The sequence below is a fragment of the Zophobas morio genome, unplaced genomic scaffold (genome assembly GCF_036711695.1).
Source record: "Zophobas morio isolate AGI-343-1 ecotype UQ-CSIRO unplaced genomic scaffold, CSIRO_AGI_Zmor_V1 ptg000006l, whole genome shotgun sequence".
Classification (NCBI taxonomy): Eukaryota; Metazoa; Arthropoda; class Insecta; order Coleoptera; family Tenebrionidae; genus Zophobas; species Zophobas morio.
The window spans coordinates 5783225-5810850 of NW_026972111.1; the positions used below are offsets into that span (position 1 = coordinate 5783225).

General features: G+C 33.5%; 1 protein-coding gene across 3 annotated transcripts in view; it reads right to left on the reverse strand.

The window, feature by feature from the left end:
• Window positions 1-16364: 16364 nt before the first annotated feature.
• Window positions 16365-27626, reverse strand: part of LOC135123417 (E3 ubiquitin-protein ligase RBBP6-like) — a 32156-nt gene continuing 20894 nt past the window's right edge. For all 3 annotated transcript variants that reach the window (XM_064048050.1, XM_064048051.1, XM_064048049.1), the window contains 3 exons: window positions 25699-26034; window positions 17604-18525; window positions 16365-17555 (listed from right to left, as the gene is read on the reverse strand). In XM_064048050.1, coding sequence (XP_063904120.1) covers window positions 16515-17555; window positions 17604-18525; window positions 25699-26034 — 2299 coding nt within the window. In that variant the 3' untranslated portion in view covers window positions 16365-16514. The remainder of the gene's footprint in view (window positions 17556-17603; window positions 18526-25698; window positions 26035-27626) is intronic.

Sequence of the window (27626 nt, forward strand, 5' to 3'; positions counted from 1 at the left end):
ATTAACCCCGCCCACTCACCCCCTCTATTTCATTGATTAATTTTATCTAGTCAGAATTAAAGGTGGATCTTATACTTAACAGAAATAAAATCGTTAGAATGAGAACAGCGCGGGTGGGCGGGGTTAGTACGTGCTAAGATAAGACTGATTTTGGCAAATCATATACCCTCTAAGAAAATTAATGGCGGGTGGGTGAGGCTAATACTTGGTAAGATAAGACTGAATTTGCCAAATGATATACTCTAAGAAAATAGAGGGCGGGTGGGCGGGCCTAGTACTTGCTAAGAAAAGACTGATTGTGGCAAATCACATACTCTCTAAGAAAATAGAGGGTGGGTGGGCGGGGCTAGTATTTGTTAAGATATGACTGATTTTAGTAAATGACTGAGCAATGTTAAGAGTAATCACTGAAATGAAGGGGGGGTGGATAGACCGAGCTATTGCAAAATCCACATTTTCGCGCAAAAGTGTACCATTTTAACCATGTTTTAAGTTTCTTGTTGTGAAAAAATGGCTATGTATGTTAAGAAATAAAAAGGCAAATATAAGCCCCACCCACCCGCCCCATCTCAATTGTGATGATTTTTTTTATTGGTCATGAGCCAAGAAGGCGGAGCTTAACTGCAAAATCCTTATTTCTCTGCAAGAAATTACTATGTAAGACATGTTTTTGTGTATCGTGTAAATCAAAGAATTCTATGTATATTAAGCCAAAATTAAGACCAACAATTAAACTCCACCTATATCTGACCTGACCTAAATAATAATGAAGTTTCATTTTTTCATTCGTTGGCAGACCGAGAGGCAGAGCCTAATTGCAAAATCCATTCTCCCTTACAAAAATTTACCAATTTAAACGTGCTTCTAAGTATTTAAAAAATCATCACAATTGAGATAGGGTGGGTGGGCGGGCTTATATTTTGTCTTTTTGTTTTAAGATGTGTGCACTTCTTTTCACAACATGAAATTTAAAACATGTTTAAAAGGGAAAATTTGTATAAGGAAGTATCGATTTGCAATTAGGCTCCACCCCATTATTGAGAAATCCATATCTCTTTCCAAAAATGTACTATTTTAACGATGTTTTAAGTTTCTTGTTGTGAAAAGATGGCTATGTATATTACGAGAAAAAGGCAAAATATAAGCCCCGCCCACCCACCCTATCGCAATTGTGATGATTTTGTTATTCTTAGAAACTCAAGACACGTCTAAAATGGTAAATTCTTGTAGACAAATATGGATTTTGCCATTAAGCCCCGCCCCTTGATCTGACAACGAATGAAAAAATCATCACAATCGAGATAGGGTGGGTGGGCGGGCTAACATTTTGTCTTTTTGTTTTAAGATGTGTGAACTTCTTTTCACAACATGAAATTTAAAACATGTTTAAATGGGAAAATTTGTGTAAGGAAGTATCGATTTGCAATTAGACTCCGCCCCATTATTGAGAAATCCATATCTCTTTCCAAAAATGTACTATTTTAACGATGTTTTAAGTTTCTTGTTGTGAAAAGATGGCTATGCATATTACGAAAAAAAGGCAAAATATAAGCCCCGCCCACCCACCCTATCGCAATTGTGATGATTTTTTTATTCTTAGAAACGTAAGACACGTTCAAAATGGTAAATTCTTGTAGACAAATATGGATTTTGCCATTAAGCCCCTCCCCTTGATCTGAAAACGAATGAAAAAATCATCACAATCGAGATAGGGTGGGTGGGCGGGCTTACATTTTGTCTTTTTATTTTAAGACGTGTGAACTTCTTTTCACAACATGAAATTTAAAACATGTTTAAATGGGAAAATTTGTATAAGGAAGTATCGATTTGCAATTAGGCTCCGCCCCATTATTGAGAAATCCATCTCTTTCCCAAAATGTACTATTTTAACGATGTTTTAAGTTTCTTGTTGTGAAAAGATGGCTATGTATATTACGAAAAAAAGGCAAAATATAAGCCCCGCCCACCCACCCTATCGCAATTGTGATGATTTTTTTATTCTTAGAAACTCAAGACATGTTTAAGATGGTAAATTCTTGTAGACAAATATGGATTTTGCCATTAAGCCCCGCCCCTTGATCTGACAACGAATGAAAAAATCATCACAATCGAGATAGGGTGGGTGGGCGGGCTTACATTTTATCTTTTTATTAAGACAAAAATCCTATATAAGGTACACAAAATAATATGCTTCTATATCGTATTAATCCACCCCCATATTTAATCTTATGCATGGATGTTTTGGAAGAAAAAACAACTATAAAAATGAACCTTCTATGTTACGGGTTATCGTAAAAAGAACTGTGAAAGAAAATTTAGAGGGTGTGTTTGAATCTACAAAACCAATATCGTGGAAATTTTAGCAAGATACTAATAATGATTAAAATTTATTTGCTCGTCCCCTATAGTTAATGACGTCATCGCAGAAGTGTATAAATGTTTGTCGAAACGTGTGATTATACATGCAAGGTTGTTTGCGCTTTAATTTTTTTTTAATTGTTTTCAAATAATTGGTACATTATAGATTAATTTATTGATTAAGTCAAAAAATGTAAAAACACATCAGAAAAGGTGTAAACACTTACCGCTGGCAGAGCACAGTACCAAGAATATGGGAAATCTCTGCTATTTAATAATTGCTTATCATAAAAGTATACAAAAATTTTATCTCGACACGTTCATCTTGGTTTTCCCGACAGGTCTATTACTTTTTTCAGTTACTGAAATGTTGAAATAACACAAACCAATTTCCAAAAATCTTGTAGTGAGTTAATGAGAATTTCTGGATTAATGCTAGCAATAGGTAGTACCCCTTCGGCCTATTCATCTACCAGGAAAAGTTTCATTTCAGTACTGTCGCACTTGACGTCCAAAATGGGGTGGAGCACCGTTTTGTTAAACCAAATAGTTTCTGCTAGCAACTCCGGATTTTGGTAATTGGGAAACCATTCTTTAAGTCTATGCACCAAATGTTCCCGCAACAGACTTAAGTATCCCTCAGAATTTAAATTCCCATTAATAAAAAAAGGACCAATTACATGGTAACCAACAAAACTGTACCAACGTTCCGATAATCATCATAATCAGTTTCACTCAATTCACATTTTTTGCAAAAACCGTCTTACGAGTAGCTATATGGTACTACCATTAAAAAAAATCAGTTTGGCCTTGCATTTAAAAAACAAACTAAGCAAAAAAATTTTTTTTTGACATATATATAATTAGAGCACAACTTCTTGTACCCCTATACCAAATATCACTTGATTTGTACAATTGGTTCTCAAGATATTGAACCGTGTTCAATGTATCCAAGCAGCGACCACCTACATCCCGCAATAACCTTCAGCCTTATTACGTCATCATTCACGCATTGCGTCTGTCCACGCAACCTCGTCTCAGTCGTCATTAGACTGATCCCCGCAACTCGAATTTCGTCAGCTTCCCATATTCTTACCATATAAGGAAGCGGAACTATCGATTGGTCTACGCACCTTCCCATATTATTACCATATAACGACACACGGCATCGCATACGAAGCACGAGTCTGTTTCTGTCCAGAGCAAAGCTATACCGGGTATTACCTCTTCAGTACGTTATGTACGAGAGTCCCAAAAAAATAATAAAAAAATTATTTATGATATAGATTAGGAAAAAAACATTATTTTATAAAAATAAAATTGGCAACACTGCACGCACCTAATGCGTGAATACCTCCACCTTACTTTCTCTTAATAACGATGGTGACTGGTAACGACATACCCTCGAAAAAAGAGAAGGTGGGTGGGCGGGACTAGCACCTGCTAAGATAAGACTGATTTTGGCACATGACGTATCCTCCAAGAAGTTTAATTACATTATTATAAGAAAAGACACTATAGACTCCAAAGCATTTTCAAATTCTTTCCAAATGCGAAATCTTCTCAGGGGGGCCAAACGTCTTTTTTTAATGAAGTTCAAACCTTCAGGACGGCTCCAACTCTTTTTTTAATGTGAAATCTCCTCAGAGACCCCAACTGTTTTTTTTATTTTTTTTTATTTTTTTTGAAGAATAAGAAACCTTCTCGGGCCTCAACTGTCTTTTTTTTTAATGTGAAATTTTCTTAATGGTTTGAAATATCTTTTTTTTTAAGAAGTTCAACCTTCTCGAAGCCCCAAATGTCTTTTTGTAACAATGTGAAACCTTCTCAGGGGTCCCAATTACCTTTTTTGAGAATGTGAAACTCTTTCAGGGGTCCCAATTGTTGTTTTTTTTTTTAAGAAGGAGAAACCTCGATGGCACCAACTATCCCTTTTAAGACTGCGAAACTTTCTTAGGGGTCCCAACTGTCTTTTTTTAAAGAAGGTCAAACCTTCTCGTAAGCCTTAACTGTTTTTTTTTATGTGAAAAACTTTCTCAGGCATCCCAAATCTTTTTTTTAAAGAAAGTCAAACCTTCTCGGGGATCCAACTATATTTTAAGAATATGAAACATTCTCGGGTCTCAACTGTCATTTTTTAGGAAGGGGAAATTTTCTTAGAAGTCCCAATTGTTTTTTTTAAATAAAGTGAAATCTTCTCTGGGGTTTCAATTGTTTTTTTTTTTTTTTAAGAAAATGAAATCTTCTAGGGAATCAGCTGTATGTTTATGTATTAAGTTTCTACCATAGACGATTGTAGTCTATTATATAATACATCATTATTGTTATTATTATTACTTAAGAATGTGAAGCCTTCTCAGAGGGGGCAAATGTGTTTTTTTAGAGAATGTCAAACTTTATAGGGCCTTCACTTATTTTTGTAAGAATGAACCCTTCTCAGGGGCCCCAAATCCCTTTTTTTAATCTTATTGGAAGCCATAACTGATTTTTGTGAAATGTGAAACCTTCTCGGTCCCCAACTGTGTTTTTTTTTAAGAAGAAGATCAAACTTTCTGAATGGCCTCAACTGTTTTTTCTATTGTGAAACCTTCTTGGGGCACCGACAGTCTTTTTTAAAGAGGATCATACCTTCTCAGGGGTCCCAACTGCATTTTTTTTAAGAATGTGAAATCTTCCCAAGGGTCTCAACTGTCTTTCTTTTTTCATTGATTAAATACATATATACTATTTCCAGCGATAGATTGGAAAATTTTGAATTCACAATCGCCAACCGGAGAATCCAAAATATACTAACATTATACGCTTAAAGCAGTTAAAGAGTTGTAGTTTAAGTTGGCAACCAACGTTCCTTTTCCCGCGCAACGAATTTCGTACGCCTCTATGCCTGCGCCAGTCGGCCGGTTTCGTTTAACCTGTGTTTTGGTCGATCAGCTAATTGACGTTAATTTAAAATTTTGGTTCAAAAAGTTAAAAAGTGTGTTTTTTGCGTTTAGTGTTTGTGTTTTTTTACTTGTTTTGATTTGTTAGGTATGATATTATAGACCTTTGTGCTGTTTTTTGTATAGTGGCTGAAGTTTGGACATTTTAGGTTAAGTTGTTTGTGTCAAAAAACGTTTCATATGGACCCCATGAAATACGAATAAAATTCATAATTACGCAAGAATGAGTTGTTGATTTATTCCCTGCAATCATTATATACCATTATATTTTGTAGCCCTCTTCAACCCGATGCAGTATGACTGTTGACAACATCGTGGCACAGAAAATGATTGCCAATGCGTATTCATTTTTCAAGAAGGAAAATTTTAATTTAAGATGCCATACAGAGGTTGTTACTTCAATATAAAGTACGTAATGTTATTCGAAGTGTATGTTCCAGTATAGATAATATTGTCTGTTGGAAATAAATTGTGTTATTATTAAAAGTAATTTTACGTCGTTCAACATTATTTTCAAATCTCCTTATATTTCAAATAAAGCGCCTTTGGCACTACTTTTTACAGCGGTCTATTTGGTGACTTTTCTGTCAGCTAATCTATCGGTGGAAATACTATAGATAGACCCATGCTATTGTTTGGAGCGAACAGGCCAACGGCCGGCGAACAAGAGATGGCGCACCAACAGTCGGCCGTCAAACGCCGGCGAAAAGCTTGGACACCAATCGCGCGCGTAGATAACCCAAATCGCAGCAACAATACATTTAATAAAGCTACCACTCGACAGAGGGCGACGAAAACAATGTGTAAAAATCTCATAGTAAGCATTTATATAATTTGCAACGTTGCCAGATGAGCCTAGCACAACTTTGCCGTTATTTCTAGTCGATTAGATTTTATTTCGTTTAAAAGTTTCTGGTGAATAAATGGAATTATTATAATGAATAAACAATACAAACAAATTATTACTTGTTATTTTAAATACTTGTTAGTGTTGATGAAAACATAAATGGTAATTAAAGTTATTCTAAATACGGTCCGGTCCGGTAGCTCAAATTTTACAGTACGAGTGATATGTTTCAGGACGAGTAGGTAGCCGAGTCTTTAATTTCGAAACGAGTACTGCAAAAAGAGTTACCGGACGTATGTTGTTATGTATTTTATTTCATACTGTCAACATACTTTTTTATTCGATAAAATTATTATTATTTTGAGAAAAAATCCAAATCGAGTCACTTTTTCTGACATCGTTAGCAACCGCTCTTTGGTAAATGTTTTAATTTGTTTATTCGTGCAAATCAGCATCATATGTTTAAACACATAGTACTTATAACACTTTACAGGACTTATTGTTTTGTATAATCCTACTCGATGGACGAATGTTTTGTGCAATCCGTCTCGAAGGACCAATGTTTGTGCAACTCGGCTCGTCCTACCAGTATTTTTTGTAATCTGGTTGATACAACAATGTGATACCGAATTGTACTTTGATATTGCTCCAAGGACCTTTGTTTTCTTGCGTGCGAGATAATAGACAGCGTTCGGTTTCGATGTTTAATACAGGACGGTTACAGAAGTACTAAATTTACATTTGTATTTACAATAACAGGTAAAGCAAAAGAGACCCAAAAGGGTCAATGCTTTTTTAAAAAAGGTCAAACCTTCTCGGGGGCATCAACTATTTTTTTTAATCTGAAGCTTTCTCAGAAGTCTAAACTGTCTATTTTTTTAAAGAAGGTTAAACCTTCTCGGGGCACCAACTGGTTTGTTTTTTTAAGAATATGAAGACTTCTGAAGGATCCCAACTCCCTTTGTTCTAAAAAAGTTTAAACCTTCTAGAGTCTCAACTGTAATTTTTTAACAAGGTGAAATCTTCTCAGGAGTCCCAATTGTTTTTTTTTAAGAAGATGGAAGGTCCCAGGCACCAACAATCTTTTTTGCTTAAATAAAACCTTGTCAGGGGTCTCTACTGTAAAGGTCAAAACTATTCGAGAGCCCCAACTGCTTTTTTTTAGAATTTGAAACCTTCTCGGGGGTCCCAAGTGTCTTTCTTACAGAAGGTCAAGCTTTCTCAGGGGTGCCAACTGTGTTTTTTTTAGGAATGAAACCTTCTCAAGGAGCCCAACTGTTTTTTCAAGACAATGAAACCTTCTGAGGGGTCCCAACTATTTTTTTTAAGAATCAAACCTTCTCGGGAGCCACAATTGTCTTTTTTTTAAATGTGAAAAATTTCGCGGAGCCTCAACTGTTCTTTTAAGGGTATGAAATCTTCTCGGTCCCCAACTGACTTTTTTTTAAGGAAATGAAACCTTCTCAGGGGTCCTAATTGTCTTTTTTTTAAGGAAAATGAAACCTTCTCACGGGCCCCAACTATTTTTTTTAAGAATTTGTAACGTTCTCGGGGGTCCCAATTGTTTTTTTTTTGCAGAATGTTTAACCTTTTCACGGGCCCCAACTACTCTTTTTTTAAGAATTTGGAACCTTATCGGGAGTCCCAATGATTTTTTTTTACAGAAGGTTTAACCTTCTCGGGGACTCCGATAGTTTTTTTTTTAAGAATCAAACCTTCTGGGGAGCCACAGTTGTCTTTTTTTTTAATGTGAAAATTTACGGGAGCCTCAACAGTTTTTTTAAGAGTATGAAACTTTTTCGAACCCTAGCTGCCTTTTTTTTTAATGAAACCTTCTCAGGGGTCCCAATTGTCTTTTTTTAAGGAAGATGAAACCTTCTCACGGGCCACAACTATTTTTTTTTTAATTTGGAACCTTCTCGGGGGTCCAAATTGATTTCTTTTTTAGGAAGGTTTAACCTCCTCGGGAGCCACAATTGTCTTTTTTTAATGTGAAAAATTTCGTAGAGCCTCAACTGTTCTTTTAAGGGTATGAAATCTTCTCGGTCCCCAAATGACTTTTTTCTAAGGAAATGAAACCTTCTCAGGGGTCCCAATTGTCTTTTTTTAAGGAAAATGAAACCTTCTCACTGGCTCCAACTACTTTTTTTAAGAATTTGGAACCTTCTCGGGGGTCCGAATTATTTTTTTTTTTTTTACAGAAAGTTTAAATTTTATCTAGAACCTCGAGATTGTTTTAAAATTTTCAAAAAAAAACGGGGTCTCAAAATGAACTCAAAAACAGGTCAGATCAGAATTTTCCAAATATAGAACACCAAAGTCCCCCAAAATTGTTTTAAATAAGTAATTTACAAAAAAAATCTCCAAGGGCTCCCAAAATAATACACCATAGGTACCCAAGAGTCTCCCGAATTAAAAAAAAAACACTGTGGCACTCAAGACTTTTTCCAATTCATAAAAAATAAAACACCAACAAGGAACCTAAAATTAACTGCGAACATTTTAAACGTGAAGTTTTGAAAACTTTGACAATTTTTCATTCGTCAAACATTTTTAACTACTTACTCGATTTTTGCTGATTTGTTCTTTTGCTTTATATCAGACAAACATTATTGTCAAATTCAAATTGAATTTTATCAAATTATTACAAATACAACAAAACCATATCTTTGTACATTCTAACTGAAGTGGTAATTAAACATTAAACATTACTAGCTACTGTGATAATGAATGTGTTTAGTTGAATGTAGCAAAAGAACTAATTTAAAATCATTATAACTCCACCAAAATGTGAGAAGGGTTTTTTTTTACTATTTTCCCCTCACCAGTTGATTGTTAAGAGCGTAGCGAGGAGCTAATCCGAGATTTTCCAGACACCCGGTATAAGGGCGAATTTCCAGTAGAAGAAACATTCAAGTCATGTTCTCCAGCAAATAGTCTCAAGTCGTACCGTCTTTATTTTATAAAAATAAAATATATTTTATTTTCATTTATAGTAAATTTCATTTTTTTTATGTATTTGTTTGGATTTTGAAAAGTTTCACGTTGTATTTTATACTCGTTCGAATCGAATAGTTTTGTTCGATTTTTATGTAGACATCTTAGTTGGAAGAAATGCTGAGTTTACTGTTATCTACTGTATCTGTTGTTTATTTAATAGTTCCAAGGAAATTTCTATGCAATCAAGAGAAGTCAATAAAAAAAATAAATACTTCAAAAAACAAGGTTTTTCTATGATCCGGAGTTTATCTTCACTATCACAATATCACTATGAGGAATTTAAACGCCTAAGATCTATCGTTAAATATCAAATAGACTCATAATATAAGAATTATTTGTACCGAGTTCAAAATAACATCAAGTCTGATCCATCTTCCTTATCGAGTTTTTTACAAACCAAAAATGGCACTTCCAGAATTCCCTGTTCATTATCTGATGATGCGGAAGAGACATTTTCAGATCCCCAGGATATTGTTAATGCTTTTGCTAGAACTTTTTCACCTAGAAGTAATTGTGTTCCCACTGAAACTTCGTCTTACGTCTACAACAATTGTTTATCTATAACCCATGTCACTCCAGAGGAGTTGATTTCAACTATGGCAAAACTTGCAAACAAACGAACGAGGGGTGATGATTTAAATCCCAGTTTTCTTATCCCTGACTGCAGGTATATACTAGCGCAACCTCTTTCCATCATTATAAATTTAGCTCTTAAAACCAGTACATTTCCGCTAGAATAAGTCCAATCTTTAAAAAAGGGGATTCATCGTTACTAAGTAGGGGAAAGGTGCCTAAAATGATCCCCCTAAGGGAGAAATTCTTTAAAAAATACAAATTATTATTATTCATGTAAAACTGTAGCATTATTTGTAAGAACATTGATTTATCTAGGTAACAGTATAAGCCAATTGGTGATTCGATAATTATAAAAAAAGTTATTAACGTTTTTCCAGGACCTTACAAAAGGATCATTTTAGGCATCCCCATAGGTAAAATGATCCCTCGGCATGGGCATAATGATCCCTTTGAATTTTGACCATAAGGGGACAGCATCAACAAGAAAAATCAAATCATGACATAACTTTAAGAAAAAAGAGGGTGGGTGGGTGAGGTTAATAAGTGCTAAGATAAGACTGAATTTGGCAAATGATATAGCCTTTAAGAAAAGAGAGGGCGGGTGGGCGGGTCTACTAACTGCTAAGATAAAACTGAATTTGGCAAATGATATACCCTCTAAGAAAAGAGAGGGTGGGTGGGTGGGGCTAATACTTGCTAATATAAAACTGATTTTGGCAAATGAGATACCCTTTAAGAAAAGTGACGGCGGGTGACTGGGATTAGTACCTCTTAAGACTGAGAATTTCCCAAAAATAGAACACGAAAATCCCTAAAATTCTTTTAAATTATTTAAATTTCCCCGTCTTAAGAGGTACTAGCTCCACCCACCCTCCCTCTCCTCTCTTAGAGGGTATTTCATTTGCGAAAATCAGTTTTATTTTAGCAGGTAGTAGGCGGGTGGGGCTAGTAACTGCTAAGATAAAACTGGTATTGGCAAATGGTATTCCCTCGAAGAAACTAAAGGGTGGGTGGGCGGGGTTAGAGGATATGTCATCTGCAAAAATCAGTCTTATCTTAGCAGGTAGTAGCCCCACCCACCCACCCTCTCTTTTCTTGGAGGATATGTCATTTGCGAAAATCAGTCTTATCTTATTAGGTACAAGCCCTCTAACAAGATAAAGGGCGGATGGGCCGAGCTAGTGCTTGGCAAGATAAGGCTGATATTGGCAAATAACATACATTCTAAGAAAATAACGGGCGGGTGGGTGGGTTTAGTACTTGCTAAGATAAAACTGATATTGGCAAATGGTATTCCCTCAAAGAAAATAAAGAGTAGGTGGGCGGGGTTAGAGGATATGTTATCTGCAAAAATCAGTCTTATCTTAGCAGGTACTAGCCCCGCCCACCCACCCTCTCTTTTCTTAGAGGGTATATGATTTGCAAAAATCAGTCTTATCTTAGCAGGTACTAGCCCCGCCCAATGATCCGGGATCATTTTGCCTCAAGAAAAAGGGATCACCTTAGGTAGCATATCCGCATTCAAAAATTGTAAACTAACCTTCAATTTTTACATGCGGTAAAAAGATCATAACTAACCTACGACTGAAATGTATCTAATTCTGTCAAAACAACTACCACCGCTATAAGACCTTTCAAATGGAAGTAATGGACTTTTAAAATATATCTTACCTTAGATCAGAGGTGCTTATTTTACATATTTTGGCACAAAACTGTGCAGAATACACAGAACGCCATCAAACTTTCAGAAGGTACTAATTACACAGCGCTTAATCAAATGACAGTTATGTTTGGTAGATGGAGCCACAAATTTTCTTACAATTGATGGGGATCATTTGACCTGAGGGGATCATTTTAGGCACTTTTCCCCTAATTATCGACCTATTTCCATCTTGAATAACTTCGCTAAGATTTTCGAACTTGTGTTGTACTTTATCTACAGTAAGTTGTCTTCAGTTATTAGTTCTGGGCAACACGGTTTTAGGACTGGAAGATCAGTAGTCTACAATCTGTCTGTCTTAACTCAAGAACTCAATGAGGCCCTCGACAAACGTGAACAAGTTGATGTTATTTATACAGATTTTTCTCACGCTTTTGATCTTATTTCTCATGACATCCTTCTTCACAAACTTAATAATCTTGGATTTTCTTCTTCCCCTCTTAAATTGATGGAATCATACTTGACTAATCGCACGAATTATGTATTTTATAATGGATTTATTTCTTTGCCTTTTTGTTCGACCTCATGTGTCCCTCAAGGGTCAAATCTTGCCCTCTCCTTTTTAATTTATATATTAATGATCTTCTCGAATCCTTAGAATGTTGCTTTATCCGATGCTCTTCATCTACAAGCTCAACTAATCAAAATTGTCGAATGGTGTAATTTAAACAAACTTACAATTAATATAAGCAAATGTTGCTTTATATCTTACTTCCCCACACAGCACTTCTTTGATTTTATATATCAAATTGGAGGAACACCTTTGGAACGTAAAACAACTTTCAATGATCTTAGTGTTACATTTGACAGCCAATTGACAATATTTGTAGCGCAACGAATAAATCTTTGGGATTTGTAATGCGGATTTCGAAACTATTTAGTAACATTGATTTAATAAAGACTCTCTTCTTTGTTTATGTACGTAGCAAGCTGGAATATGCATCCTTAATTTGGTATCCAGTATATATGTATCAACATATGCTTCTGGATAAAGTACAAAGAAAATTTTTGAAATTTTTGTCATTCAAACTAGATGGGACTTATCCAAATAGAGGAACAGATGAGAATGATCTTTTGAAACGGCATAACATATCTTCTCTCTCAACAAAATTGACTGTCCTACTGAATTAAAGAAAATCCTGTCAGAAAAAGAACGTTGTCATGCCTGCCTTAAATTTGAACATATATTTGAACAGCTGCCAAACTAAAGTCCCAGTCCTGTAAAGGTAAACACGTAACCTTGATGTGTTCGAAATTTCCAAAGTTGACAAATGGAGAACCTTCAAAAGCTCCACAAACAGAAGGCTTGTGCAACACTCTAAATAACGCTACATATTATGACGGATTTTTATAGACATTAGTGGTCAATTTAAAGGGCAAAGATACCACAAGAAGCCAAGAAATGGGTCACGAAATCCATTCATGCTTTGTTTGGAGGTCTTTCTTCATTGCTATCGTGTCTATTTGGAAAAACCCCGATAAAAGTTACAATTGTCATTTTGAATCCTTGGACCAGGTAGTCATTTGTACTGTATTGGGTATACGAAATGGTCCATGGATGAAAGAACTGCAAGATCCTGTGGTGACCGAATTTGAATCAAATTTTCGCGCTGAATTTAATTAACAGCGGCGCGAAATCACATTTGAATAATTTGAATTTGAGAAAAAAATTCAAACAAAAAGATCGTTAAACATAGGCCTTATGCACGTTTAGTTCTTTTGCTGATAGTTCGTAGATCGCTACGGGATTTTTGTTAGAGGGTTGGTTGGTAAACATGATGGCGAGAGCATGGCTGAAAGCGTGGGCATGTTTTTTTTTTTTCGATAAATTAACAATGCTGTAAATATGTTTTATTGTTTGTAAATTCACCGATCAGGTTAGGGTTTTAATCGTTGCCTGGTTCTAACACAATTTAACAGACATTAGATTTATTTAAACAAACATTTGCTAGGAGTTTTCATGAAATTCACTGGGTCATGACTAGTTTGATTTTGTTCGTCTAATTACACTACTTTACAAGGTTTTATATCCAAAGACAAAAATAGTTGAATCTAAAGGATTTGGGTTCGGGAAATTCAAATCTGAAAACAAAAAAATCCATCACATCAGGTTTTTGAGATATTTATATAAACAAACTCTTGTAATATATAGTTCTTTCTGTAAATTTGTATCAATTTAAAAGATCATTTACGTAAATAAATAACATGAGTGTCAATTTTTCAAGCTACTAGATTGTCATCAATGTTTTACTTAATTTTTTTTTTAAGTATTGATTTTAGAATAATTGATTGCTTTTGATTTTTCTACGGAAAGTGATAATAAAAATGTGAGGTTGGCCTCACAAATATCTTTTTAAAATGATACAAATTTGCTCGAAGAAATACAGGTTTATCTTTAAGAATAAAGAAGTTACAGGGGTTGTATCACTAAAAGCAACACCCAGTATATGTTATAAACATTATGACTGAAAATTAAAAATGATTAACACTAGCGTTTTTTTTATTGACAGTACTGTCAGTTTCTCTTATAATAGACCAACAGTAACACATTTTCGTCCCAAAAACCTTGATACCTTCTGTTTAAGCATATTTGAACAGGTCTTCCTGCTTTAGGTACTATAATTTTACCACAAACGTAACAAAACTGATTTGCACTTTGCGCGATCTCGAAGACTTTTTTTATGCGACAATGCTGCATTAACATAAATCAGTTTAACACTAACGTGAAGGTAAAAGAAAAGTTCGTTATTTAGGATTTATGAAAAAACCTGACGTGATAAGGATTATCCTTTTTTGGATTTGTTATCAGTAAGTAATTTAGAAGTAAAAATATTTTTTTATTTTTGGATATGAAAAAAAGTTTAAATTTGTAAACTAATGTTATTATAAATAAGTGTCTGGACGCATATACGTAAGTGTTACATTATAACGCTTCTTAATTCTTCACACAAGATTACTAATAATTCATTTACGGCAGTTAAATTAACTAATTCGTATTGTGAACTGGCGGGGGGTTAAAATAATTTCTTCTCTTAGGCAGTTATAATCGTTATTATCATCGTGATCATCATCACAACACCGAGGCATGTCCTCGCAACGCTAAAGATTGATTACATCACCGAGGCATGTCCTCGCAACGTTAAAGATTGATTACATCACCGAGGCATTTCCTCGCAACGTTAAAATTTACATCATCGAGGCATTTCCTTCCAACGTTAAAAATTACATCATCGAGACGGTTTTTCCTCGCAACGACGACCGGATATTTTTGTGTTTATTTATTATGTGTTTTGTTTGGGGTCATGAGTTCACGGTATTATAAACTCTCAAAGTAAATTGTTTTTTTTAGTAACCAATCGCTTGGATCATGACATAATTTGACATAATGTAAACTCTTTGGTTGAATCGTTGATAAAGTGTGGCAAGTATTAAATCTCATGTAAATTTTGTTAGCTTTGCAATTTTTCACCTCATACAATATTTCTCTATCTCGCAATTTTAACCTCAGTAATTTTCCTTTGTTGTATAATTTTAAATTGAACGTAAATTTCATGCTGTGCAGTTTTAACCTCACATAATATTTTTATTTTGCACAAGTTTATTTCACACCGGATCTTTTGTTTTTTATAAATCTTTGCTAGTTTTGTTTTGTAAATATATATTTTGTTGATGAATTATCTGATGTCCAATTTTAATCTCAGATAAGAATTATTTGTTGTTTAAAATTTCACAAAATTGTATGACTAATTTAAATGTTGCTTATTGCCCCATGAAACTTTAACACTTGTTCAGTTGTCGAGTTGTCGTTAATATCAGAGTAATAGAAATTGAACATTTAAAATGGAATTGAGGTTAAATAACACAGAAAACGTGGCAGGAGTGGAGTGCGTGGTTCCTAGTCCGGCTGGTGAGATTTATCGCGTCACCTGCATAGAGAATGCAGGTTTGTATATAGTCAGAGGCGGTCGAGATAACGTAACGCTGTCGATTTGACCCAATAGTCAAGACCCATCTGCGAGTTTGCGACCGTAACATCCTGCTCGTAATGGAGAGGTTCTTTGCGGCAGTGCTTTGCGATAGATAGAATCACCGTCGTGGGGGGAAAACAGCCCCAACCGGTAGCCTCAAATTCCGCTTGTGCTAGAACGCCCCTATGGGTATTTTTGTTGTGCTCTTGTTAACTGCCATAATTTTAAATTTGCCGCCACACGCCCATAATAAACCACAAATAACAAGTGAATAGCTAATATTTGTCGATCAAGTTAGTTAAGACACACGTATCTAAAAGATGTTGAATAAATTTTGTCGCTTATAAAAATATAAACGTATTACTGGTTGCCTACCCAACGAGCGCCTAATTTTAAAATCGTTCAAAAATGACTTGACGAAGATGACGTCATCAAATTATTGTCAGGGAACAGCAGATACATTTTGCTTGTGGCATTTACCACCTACACAACGACCTTTAAATACAACCAAAATGTCACAATTGAACTACAGATTAAAAACCAGTAGCGAAAAGTAGCGATCTCGGGCGACTTAAACAATTATTTTTTTTTTATTTAATTCTCTTCCACTTTTTTATTATTTCATTTTTACATACATCGTTTTATTCTCTATATAATTCCATCCTCTACTCGTGAAATTTATTCTTGAAAAAATTGAAAAATCTATCAATATTTCATTCAAGTTCATAATATTGAGTTTGAAAAAATGATGCTTTTGAAACAATTGATTCTAACGCGCCACAGTTGGCATCACTGAATTTAAATGGCAGTACGTTAACCTCAAAAATATCTAGATTTTCAATGGATAATCATAATTTAGTGTGCATGAATATCTCCATTATGTATTATTTAGTTCACATAATTCAAAACAGTGACGGCTTATCTTGACAAAGACACCCCAAGAAAAAAACGAAAAATATATTACACCTTTCTTTATTCTCAGTAATTTAATTTACAGAACCTAAAAAATGTAATCACATTAAATGGAAAAAGAACAGAACTATATACAGTCATCTCTATTATTTACCAGAATGATACCTTACACAAGTACAAGAATATAAAACAATTTACTTATGTTTAGACTTCTTTCTTTTCTTCTGCTTCTTTTTATGTTTCTTCCTCTTCCGTTCTTTATCCTCGTCCGAAGAGTCAGACTCCGACTCCGAACTACTCGAACTCGAATCCTTTCTGCTCCTCTTCTTCCTGTGCTTCTTATGTTTCTTCCTCTTCTTATCGTCATCTGAACTCGACTCGGACGAATCCGAGCTAGACGTCGACTTCTTCTCCTCGCTTTTCTTCTCCCGCTTATCCTCCTTCTCCGACTCGCTCTCCAGATCGTAATCCGGCTCAAAATTAGCCTCGTCTATCGTCGGCTTCCTCTTCTCCGGCACAGTTTTCGACTTCTGCACTTCATCAACCTTCTCTTCGTCTTTCTTCTCCTCATCCTCTTCTTTGTGCTTCTTCGTTTTCTCTTTCTTCACCTTCTTCTCCTTTTTCTTGCGCTTGTCTTTTCGGTCCTCGCTCTCGCTCCTCGACCTCGACCGCTTCCTCTTTTCCTTTTTCTCTTCTTCTTGGTGCGTCTTCGACTTACTCTTGGACCTTTCGCGCCTCTTTTCGTCTCTTCGTCGCACGTCACCTCTATCTCGTCGGTCTCTTCGGGAGAAATCGTCCCGTCTGAAGTCTCTTCGGTTACCGCGATCTCTATGCCGTGACCTTTCTCTCCGTCTTCTGTCAACTAGTTCCACTCTTCGTTCGCCGATTCCGTAGTTTCGGTTAGTTTCGTGCACTCGTCGGGTGAACGGCGAGATACTTCGGGATTTGTTTCGATCGACTTTGACGATTCGGTCAATGTCGTCGATTTTGATGCCGAGGCGCTCTTTCACGGACAATCTAACCGGTGGTTGACTAGGAGCTTCGACTTTTTTCCGTTCGGAATTTTTGTCTTCGGTCAGGGCCATCACGCTCTTGATTTCCACTTCCTCGTCTTTTTCGTCTTCTTTTTCGCCGGAATAGAGTTTGGCTCGGTCCGTGCTGATCTTCTTTATTTCGATGGGGCGAATGGCGTTGATGGCTTTGGCGAAAATGGCATTTTCGGCTCGTTTCAACACCTGTGGACACACATAAAAGAGATTTGACAACCAAACGCGAAATCTTACCTCGTTGGTAACTTTTCCGGACTTGTCTGATTTTAAATCGAACCTTCCGGGCTCTTTGGGACTGGTGTGTGAATTCGGAGTCGCGTCTTCTTCCACTTCCCATTTCGACTTTTCGGGTAGGTGTGCCAACATTTCGTTTTTACCGTCCAAGTCGGTTTTCAAGTCGATATCGGTCGGGTGCAATTCGAGAATATCTTTCTCTGTATCTTCGTACTCTTTCGGAACTTCCGCTTCTTCCTCCTTTTCGGGGAGCTTCTCTTCGAAGTCTCTTTCAACACTGTCTTCTTTGATCTTGCCGTAACTCTCCAGCACGTTCGTGTCCACTCCCTCGGACAACATGTCGTCGTACAAATCCTGTTTTTGCTCCTCGACCGGTTCTTCGACCGGCTCAGGAGTGGGTGCCCGTTCCTTCTGCTCTTCTTCGTCCTTCTGCACCGTTTCCTCTTTCACCTCGTCCTTGTGCTTCTTTTCTTTGTGCTTGTCTTTCTTCTCCTTGCGCTTCTTCCTATCAGAGTCCTTCTTCTCCTTCTTCTTCTTCCGGTCTTTACTCTTCTTGGACTTCTCGTCGTCCGAGACGTTTTTCTTGTCGCGATCGGACGAAACTTCCCTCTTCTTCTTCTTGTGTTTCTCGGGACTCTCCTTATCCTTCGATTTGGACTTTCTCCTGATCGAAGGGCTTCGTTTGCGTTCCGGAGTTCTGCTCTTCTCGTGTTTCTTCTTCTCTTTGTTCTTGGATTCTTCCCGCTTGGGTTCCCTCGGGGGACTGGGGAATCTGTCTTCGAACCTTGTGTTTTCTAGCCCGGGAACTGGAGGTTCCTCGACACCTGGGGGCGCCACGTCGTCGTAGCGTCTCGGCGGCATCATGCCGGGCATGCCGTGAGGTTCCTTGTTACCGAAAGGTGGGTATTCTCTCGGAGGGTACCTAAACACACAGAAAGGCCAATCAAACAAGGAACCCGAGAAACACGAAACGAATTAAATTCAACTGACTTAAACAACTCCACTTAAGCGATATTTTTAGTTGTACGTCAAAAATATCGTTTGTCTTGATGGTGCGTCCTCCGGGGTGGTTGAGGTGAGTCGGCGACCTAAAACATACTTGAGCGGAGTGAAACGTTTGAGTCCGTAAGTGAAATAAACAGCGTTTTTCTGGAATGGTTTATTTTCTTTTAAGTACAATTTTTACAAGAATTGCTTAATTTTTGTCCGTCGGTTGGTACAAAAGACGGAGGAAAAATTAAGGGGTAGTATAAGTGTACAGTCTCATATGTTCACAGCCTTGAAAAACAATAACAGGTACATATAAATCGGTAAACAAAGATTCGATTGTATCACAGTCGGTTGCATTGGTTTACAAAAGTGAAACGTTAGGCATACACAGAGAAACTTTTGTTGTAAAAATAAGAAAAATGAGATCAATGCATAAATTAATACACATGTAGCAATAGAAAAGAACAGTGGTTGCAATTATGCACATATTAGGTACATCGATTTTAGGGGATGAGTGACTGTCATAAACTTTTTTTGTTCGGTTTTTTACGGTACGTTTTACAAGAGTACAAAAAAATCTGGAAGTGTCATAAGTCGTAAATCTGAAAACAATCAGTCCAGTAGTTTCGGAATTATCTGTCATTAAATATAAACATACGCCAAATAGACGTAAACGGAGGACCTATTTTTTCGTACTCTAAAGGTCCTGAAACGTCGAAACATTAAACTATTACTTACGCTCGGGAAGTAAAACACATAAGCAATATTTTCGAAAGTAGCGTGCAGAATTTTGGAAATGGACCCCAAATATTCTGTAAAAAGAAGAATAAACACTGGGAAGAAAAATTAATTTATTCTGAAGATCGGTTATCTCGTAAAATAAAAATCGCACAACTGAAAAATCATATTGTTGAAGATGTGAAAATTTGCAAATTGCAAACTTGAAACAATGAAGTGTCAAATCATAAGTGAAACATTGAAAAAGTTTAAAAAAAAATAAAAATAGAAAATTTGCAAAAAGGAAAAATTGACAATTCCTTTAGTTTCTAAAATTGTTTCACTTTTTCAATTTTACGATTTCTCAATTTTTCGTTTTCATTTCGCAATTTTTCAGTTTCTCCATATTATTTTGTGAATTTTCAATTTTTTATTATACAATTGGAATTTTTCAATTTTTCGATTCCAATTTTTCAATTTGCCGTTTTTAGTTTTTTCAAATTTTGTATATTTTCATTTTTCGTGTTTACAATTATACATTTCTTGAGTTTTTAATTTAAAATTTTTCAATTTTGCGAATATTCAACTTTGAATTTTTACATTTTTTGATTTTTAGATTTTTGTTTCTTTAATTTTACGATTTCTCAATATTTCTGCACCTAAAAAAATTCAAAAATCGCTACACGAAAAATTTTAAAATTCAGAAATTGAAATATCAAAAACTGCAAAATCGAAAATTTGAAAATCTTAGATTTTAAAAATGTTTACTTTTTCAATTTTACGATTTGACAATTTTTCGAGTTTGCAATTGAAAGTACATAATTGAATTTCTCGAGTTTTCAGTTTCCCGATTTATCATTTTTTGAATTTACATTTTTTATTATTCAATGGAATTTTTCAATGTTTCGATTTTTCTATTTTTCGATTCCAATTTTTTGATTTGCAGTTTTTCGTTTTTTTCAAATTTCATATATTTTGATGTTTCGTGTTTACGATTTTCCAACACTTAATTTCGATGTTTCGATTTTTTAATTCACTGTTTCTTCAATTTTCTATCCAAAAGTAGCAAATCGAAAAATTGAAAATCGAAAAACTGAAAAATCTGATAACTGAGAAATCGAAAAACTGAAAATTGTAAAGCTGAAAAGATTTTTTACTTTTTCGATTTTTTTATTTTTCCATTACTCCATTTTTCGATTTTTATTTTTGCAATTTTCAAGATTTTCAATGTTTCAGGTTTCCAATTTAATTATTTCAATTCTTCCATTTTTCAATTTGGAATTTTTCAATTTGTCAATCTTTCGTTTCTTCAATTTTTCGATTTGCAGTTTTTCGATTCTTTAATTTTTCTATATTTTAATTTTTCCTGTTAACGATTTTTCAATTTCTCGATTTTGAATTTTTCGAATTTTTAAAAAAAAAACGAAAAATAGAAAACTTAGAAACTGAAAATCGAAAAATTGAAAAATCAATTGAGAAAGCGAAATACTGCAAAACTGTAAAACTAAAAAATCGAAAAAATGAAAAATCATTCAAGTTTTAAAGATTTTTTTTACTTTATCTATTTTTCCATTTTTCAACTTGTGATCTTTTATTCTGGAATTTCTTTAGTTTTCAATTTTCAGTTTCAAGTTTTTCAACTTTTCGAGTTTTCAACTTTAAGTTCTACAATTTTTTTATATTTCAACTCGAATTTTTAAATTTGTGTAGTTTTTCGATTTTTCAATTGCTCGATTTTTAATTTTTGGATTTTTACGATTTTTGAATTTTTCCTGTCTTTAATTTTATGATTTTCTATCGAAAAATTGAAATGCTGAAAATCGAAAAATAAAAAATCTAGAAATTGAAAATCAAAAAAGTGAAAAATCAGGTAATTGAGAAATCGGAAAATGCAAAACTGTAATCGAAAAATTGAAAAATCAATTACATTTTAAAGATTTTTTAATTTTTACATTTTTCTCATTATTCCACTTCACGATTTTCATTAAGTTTTTCAATGTTTACTTTTAATTTCTCTAGTTTTCAATTTTCAATTCCAAGTTTTTAATTTTTTCGAGTTTTCAACTTTTAAATTTTCCAATTTTTTCACCTCGAGTATTTTAATTTTTGCAGTTTTTCCATTTTTCAGTTTCTCGATTTTTAATTTTTTAATTTTTCGTTTTTGAATTTTCCGTCTCTTTAATTTTATGATTTTGCATCGAAAAATTGAAAAACTGAAAATCAAAAAATTAAAAATCCAGAAATTGACAATCGAAAAAGGGAACAATTTGGTAATTAAGAAATCAAAAAATTGCAAAAACTTGTAAAACTGAAAAATCGAAACAATCAGGAATTTCAGCTAAAAAATCGGAAACATAATTTTAAAAAATCCAAAATTGTAAAATTGAAAAACTGAAAAAACACGAAACATTGTAAAAGGAAAAATTAAAAAATCTTAGTTTTTAACTATTCTTAATATTTCGATTTCACGATTTCGCAGTTTTCCGATTTTTTTTTATTTTCCACTTACTTCATTTTTGAATTCTTATTTTGCAGTTTTCCGATTGTACAATTTTTTTATTTGGAATTTTTCGAGCTGTAAATTCCAGGTTTTTTAATTTTTCGCTTCTTCAACGTGAATTTTTTAGTTTTCTGTTTCTTCAATTTTTCAGTTACTAGATTTTTAATTTTTCGAACTTTCAAACTTTAGTTTCTTTAATTGTTGAAGTTTTCAAATTAATTTTTTTTTCAACTCGCATTTTTTCGATTTTTCAATCTTCGTTTCTTAAAATTTTCAACTTACAATTTTTATATATTTTATTTTCTGGAGTTTACGAATTTTCGTTTCATGAATATTTCGAATTTTCAATTTTAAATTTTTCAATTTTGCGAATATTCAACTTTTGAATTTCTAGATTTTTGTTTCTTTAATTTTACGATTTTCTGTCTTGCTAAAACAAACTTCTAAAATCGAAACAACGAAAAATCTCATATGTTAACAAACATTGAAAAATTTTAAAATGGAAAAATTGAAGTATCAAAAACTGCATAATAGGAAATTTGAAAAATCTTAAATTTTGAAAATATTCACTTTTTCGGCTTCGAGAAATCGGTTTTTCGATTTTGTTTTATTTTCCACTTATTATATAAATATTTAATATTTATTATTATTATATTATTATCATTATTTCACTTTTGGGTTTTTTAGTTTTTCGATTTTTATTTTGCACTTTTCCAAATGTACAATTTTTTTATTTGCAATTTTTCAATTGTTCGATTTTTCAGTTCATATATACTTTAATTTTCCGTGTTTCCGACTTTTGAATTTTTCAGTTACTAGATTTTTAATTTTTAGAAATTTCAATTTTCAGTTTTTTCAATTTTTGAAGTTTTCAAATTAAAATGTTTCAACTCGCATTTTTTCAATTTTTCAATCTTCCGTTTATTAAATTTTTCAATTTACAATTTTTACACGTTTTATTTTCTCGTGTTCACGATTTTTCGTTTCTTAAATTTTTCGAGTTATTATTATTAATTTAAAATTTTTCAATTTTGAGAATGTTCAACTTTTGAATTTTCGCATTTTTGGATTTCTAGATTTTTGTCTTTTTAATTTTCCGATTTCTCAATTTCTCTCTAATTAAAAAAATTGTAAAATCAAAACAACCAAAAATTAACAAACATTGAAAAATTTTAAAGATATTTACTTTTTCGGCTTCGAAAAATCAGTTTTTCCATTTTTTTTTATTTTTCACTTATTTCATTTTTGGATTTTTCAGTTTTCGATTTTTATTATGCAGTTTTCCGAATGTACAATTTTTTGATTTGCAATTTTTGGAGTTTTCAATTACAAATTTTTCAATTCTTCGCTTTTTCAACGTGAAGCTTTTAGTTTTCTGTTTGTTCAATTTTTTTTTGACTCAGTTTATAAAATATTATAATTTTTCGTGTTTCCGACTTTTGGATTCTTCAGTTAGTAGATTTTTAATTTTTCGAAATTTCAATTTTTAGTTTCTTTAATTTTTGAAGTTTTCAATTTTAAATTCTTCAACTAACATTTTTTCAATTTTTCAATCTCTCATTTCTTAAATTTTTCAATTTACAATTTTTACACATTTTATTTTCTCGTGTTTACGATTTTTCGTTTCTTGAATTTTTCGTGTTTTCAATTTAAAATTTTTCAATTTTGTGAATATTCAACTTTGAATTTTTACATTTTTGGATTTCTAGATTTTTGTTTCTTTAATTTTCCGACTTCTCAATTTCTCGCTCGCTAAAAAAACTTGTAAAATCGAAATAACGAAAAATCCCATACGTTAACAAACAGTGAAAAATTTTAAAATTTGAAAAATCTAAAAAAACAAGAAAAAGAAAATTTTTTAAATCGAGAAAATGAAATATCAAAAACTGCATAATCCAAAATTTGAAAAATCTTAAATTTAAAAAATGTTTAGTTTTTCGGTTTCGAGAAATCGGTTTTGCGATTTTTTTTATTTTCCACTTATTTCATTTTTGGATTTTTTAGTTTTCGATTTTTCAGTTTACAGATATTTTAATTTTCCGACTTTTGGATTTTTCAATTACTAGATTTTTAATTTTTCGCAATTTCAATTTCTGGTTTCTTTAATTATGGAAGTTTTCAAATTAAAAATTTTCAAGTCGCATTTTTTCAATTTTTCAATCTTTCGTTTCTTAAATGTTTCAATTTACGATTTTACATATTTTATTGTTTCGTGTTTACGATTTTTCGTTTCTTGAATGTTTCGAGATTTCAGTTTTAAATTTTTACATTTTTCGATTCCTAGATTTCTATAATTTTACATTTCTCAATTTTTCTGCAGCTAAAAAACTTGTAAAATGGAAACACGAAAAATCTCATACGTTAAAAAAAAACTTTGAAGTTGAAAAATCTAAAAAATAGAAAACAGAAAAATTTTTTAAATTGAGAAATTGAATTTTTTTTATTTTCCAATTCCACTTTTCAATTCACAATTTTTAATTGCAATTTTTCGATTGAACAATTTTCGATTTGCAATTTTGGGAGTGTTGAAATTAAAGTTTTTCAATTTTTCGATTTTTCCATTTAAATTTATTTTACTTTTTTCTTTCAGTTTTGGAAGTTTTCATTTTGATTTTTCAACTTCAATTTACCAACATTTTCTTCAGTTTTTACACATTTTATCATGTTACAATTTTTCAGTTTCCCGATCTTTAATTTTTCAAGTTTCCAATTGAAATTTTTCGATTTTTAAATTTTTTGTTTAATTTTTCGGTTTTTCAATTTCCATAAAAAAACTAAAAAGCTAAAAATTTAAAATCGCAAAAGTGAAAAATCAGATAATTAAGAAATCCATCGAAAAATTTTAAAATTGAAAAACCGAAAAATTAGGAAATCAAAAAATTGAAAAAAAGAGACATTGAAAAATCGGATCATTGAAAAATCAAAAATTGCGAAATCGAGAACTGTAAAAAAAATTGTAAAATGGAAAAATTGAAAATTCAAGAACTGAAGAACCAAAAATTGCAAACTGAAAAACTGAAACAAAAAATTGAACATTTTAAAAATTGAAAATTGGAAAAATTGCAAACTGAACATTTGAAAAATCGAAAAATTGAGTAAACTGAAAATTGTCAAAAAAAAAATTGAAAAATCGGAAATGGCAAAAAAACCAGAAATCGTAAAATCGAAGAACTTTAAAAATTCAAAAATCGGTAGCAAATAAAACTCGTTGATATTTTATTTATTTTGTATTTGTATTTTATTAAATAAGTTTTCAACAGGTAGATTCGTCCTTGAAAACAAAAAAAAAAAATGCACAGGATGTAAAGAAAAATAAGTCATGTCTATTCAAACATGACCCTATATATTCAAATAAACCGAATTTATTTATTTTTTGATAAACTTTGACAAGTTTTAGTAAATTTGAAGAAACAACTGCAATAACAGTTTTTTCCGAAGTTTATGACGATCACTCATCTACAATTATTTCCAAAGAACCATCCATCTTGGGAGAATCCCTCAAACTCAACCCTCCCCCAAAATGGACGTCCGCCCGCACTTATCCTCTACGCCCGGTCAAATAAGGTTTCACAAACCCGCCCCACCTTATTCGACCGGAAAACTTCCTACATAAGCATCGACCAAAAAAAAACTTAACAATCCTATTTAACAACAAATCCTTCAATGGGAAACTTCCATGCACCACGCAAATTTCCCATCGAACCTCTCCGAAATAAATACACAAACATCCCATAACAGTGTACAGAAAATAAAAACCAACAACGAACGATCATTAACCAAAACCAACCGCGATCGACAAGATCGAGCAGGCATCGCGATCGTCCCTTGTCTCTCGCATCGCTTACTACGACCGTCGACATGAAAATATCGTCACATATATCACAGTACCTGTTTGGTGGCGGCGGGGCGTAGGGGTGTTGCATCTCGGGCTGGTAGTAGGCTTCGGGGGGCTGCGGCGGCGGCGGGCCGCGGTGCTGGCCCCATCCTCCTGCGGCGGCCCCGGCCTTGCCGCGGCCGCGCTCGTCGTAGCTGTCGTAGTAGGCGTAGTCGCGCTCTCTGTCGCGCTCGTGGTGGCCGCCGCCCTCTCGATCGTCGCGGCCTCGGTGCTCGCGCTCTCGGCTGTAGCCTCGGTCGTCGCGACCGCCGTAGTCGCGGTCGCGATCGCGCTCGTGCTCGTGCTCGTAGTCGCGATCGCGGAACTGGTGGCTGTCTTTGAAACGGTGCCTGAAACAAAGGGGCGGTTGAGGGGCCTGCTGGCGGACTGAGCATACTAGTTAGGGGGGCGAATTTTGGGTGCGGTAGGTGCTAACGATTTAAGAAACGGTTCAACCAATAATACCAAAAACTAAAATAACCTACAATTTTACAACAATATGTGTTATGTAATTTCGGAGATAATAAATATATTTAATAAAATCGTTTACACACGACAAATAAACGGAAATGGAAGACCCACTTTTTCATACTGTAGAAATTATGAACCATCGAGAAAAATTGACTTGAGCTTACGTTCATTGTGGTATTTCTCTAAGCACAATGCGAATGATTTGCATTTAGATTTGTATAAGTGCTACTTAAATCTGTAGTACAAACTACTAACACCTAGAATTGTGTTTCGTAGCTTGCGGCGTTTCAACAGTTATTCAAAAATCCAAATGAAAATGCGTTCAGTTTTATTTATTGACGTCAAGATTGGGATTGAATTAGTAAAATAAGGCTAGCAATTTTGGAACTAGTAGAATTTTAGCAGGTACTAGCCCCGCCCACCCACCCTCTCTTTTCGTAAAGGGTATCTCATTTGCCAAAATCAGTCCTATCTTAGCAAGTACTAAACCCGCCCACCCACCCTGTCTTTTCTTAGAGGGTACGTCATTTGCTAAAATCAGTTTTAACAGGTACTAACCCCACCCACCCGCCCTCTTAATGGATTTTTCTTTTGTTGGTTTTGTCTTTGTCTATAATTTATAAATGTCTTATTAATTTTTTTTTGGTTTATTTATTAATGAAAAATAAAAGTTTTTTTTTATTAATAATAATGCACAACGATTAATGACTACTGGTTGATATGGTTATCCGTCATTTTCCAGACACCTGTATATTAAAATAAAAAGCAAGGGTGGAATAATAAACCACACGTACAGACGCATACTGTTTTCACATTTTAAATAGGATTTATGTGCCAAATTTTTAAGGTGACGTCATCAAACTGTTAATGGGAATGAAAAAAACAAATTTAGAATAGCGTTTCACTATATACACGATATTCCTAAAATATGCCTCAAATTTCGTAACAATATTCTTCTTTTGAGGGACAAGATTATAATTTTTGATATGTACAGTACAAGGACGCAAATATTGTGTTCCCAAAATTTCAAAAAAATTAGTCTCAACAGCTGGTATCACCGTTTTTTTTTTTAATTGGATGTACGTAGTTGCGACTTGCGATAAGAAAAATAAGCAGAATAAATCACTTTATTTTAAAGTTAAAATTTTCAATTTTTTGTTTCAATTTACTATTTTACAATTTTTCGATATTTGCAATTTTTGATCTTTCCATTTCTCTATTATTTCAATTTTTTAATTTCCTATTTTTTTTATTTTTTAGTTTTAAAATGTTTCAATTTTGAGTTTTTATTCTTTGGATTTTACAATTTTGCAAATTTTAGATTTCCCAATAATCTGATTTTCTGTTTTTCGATTTTCAATTCCTGGATTTTCTATTTTTTTATTTTTAGTTTTCAAGTTTTTTATATAAAAGTGGTAAAATCGTAAAATTAAACAAACGAAAATTTTTTAAATCGACAAATTTCGAAATT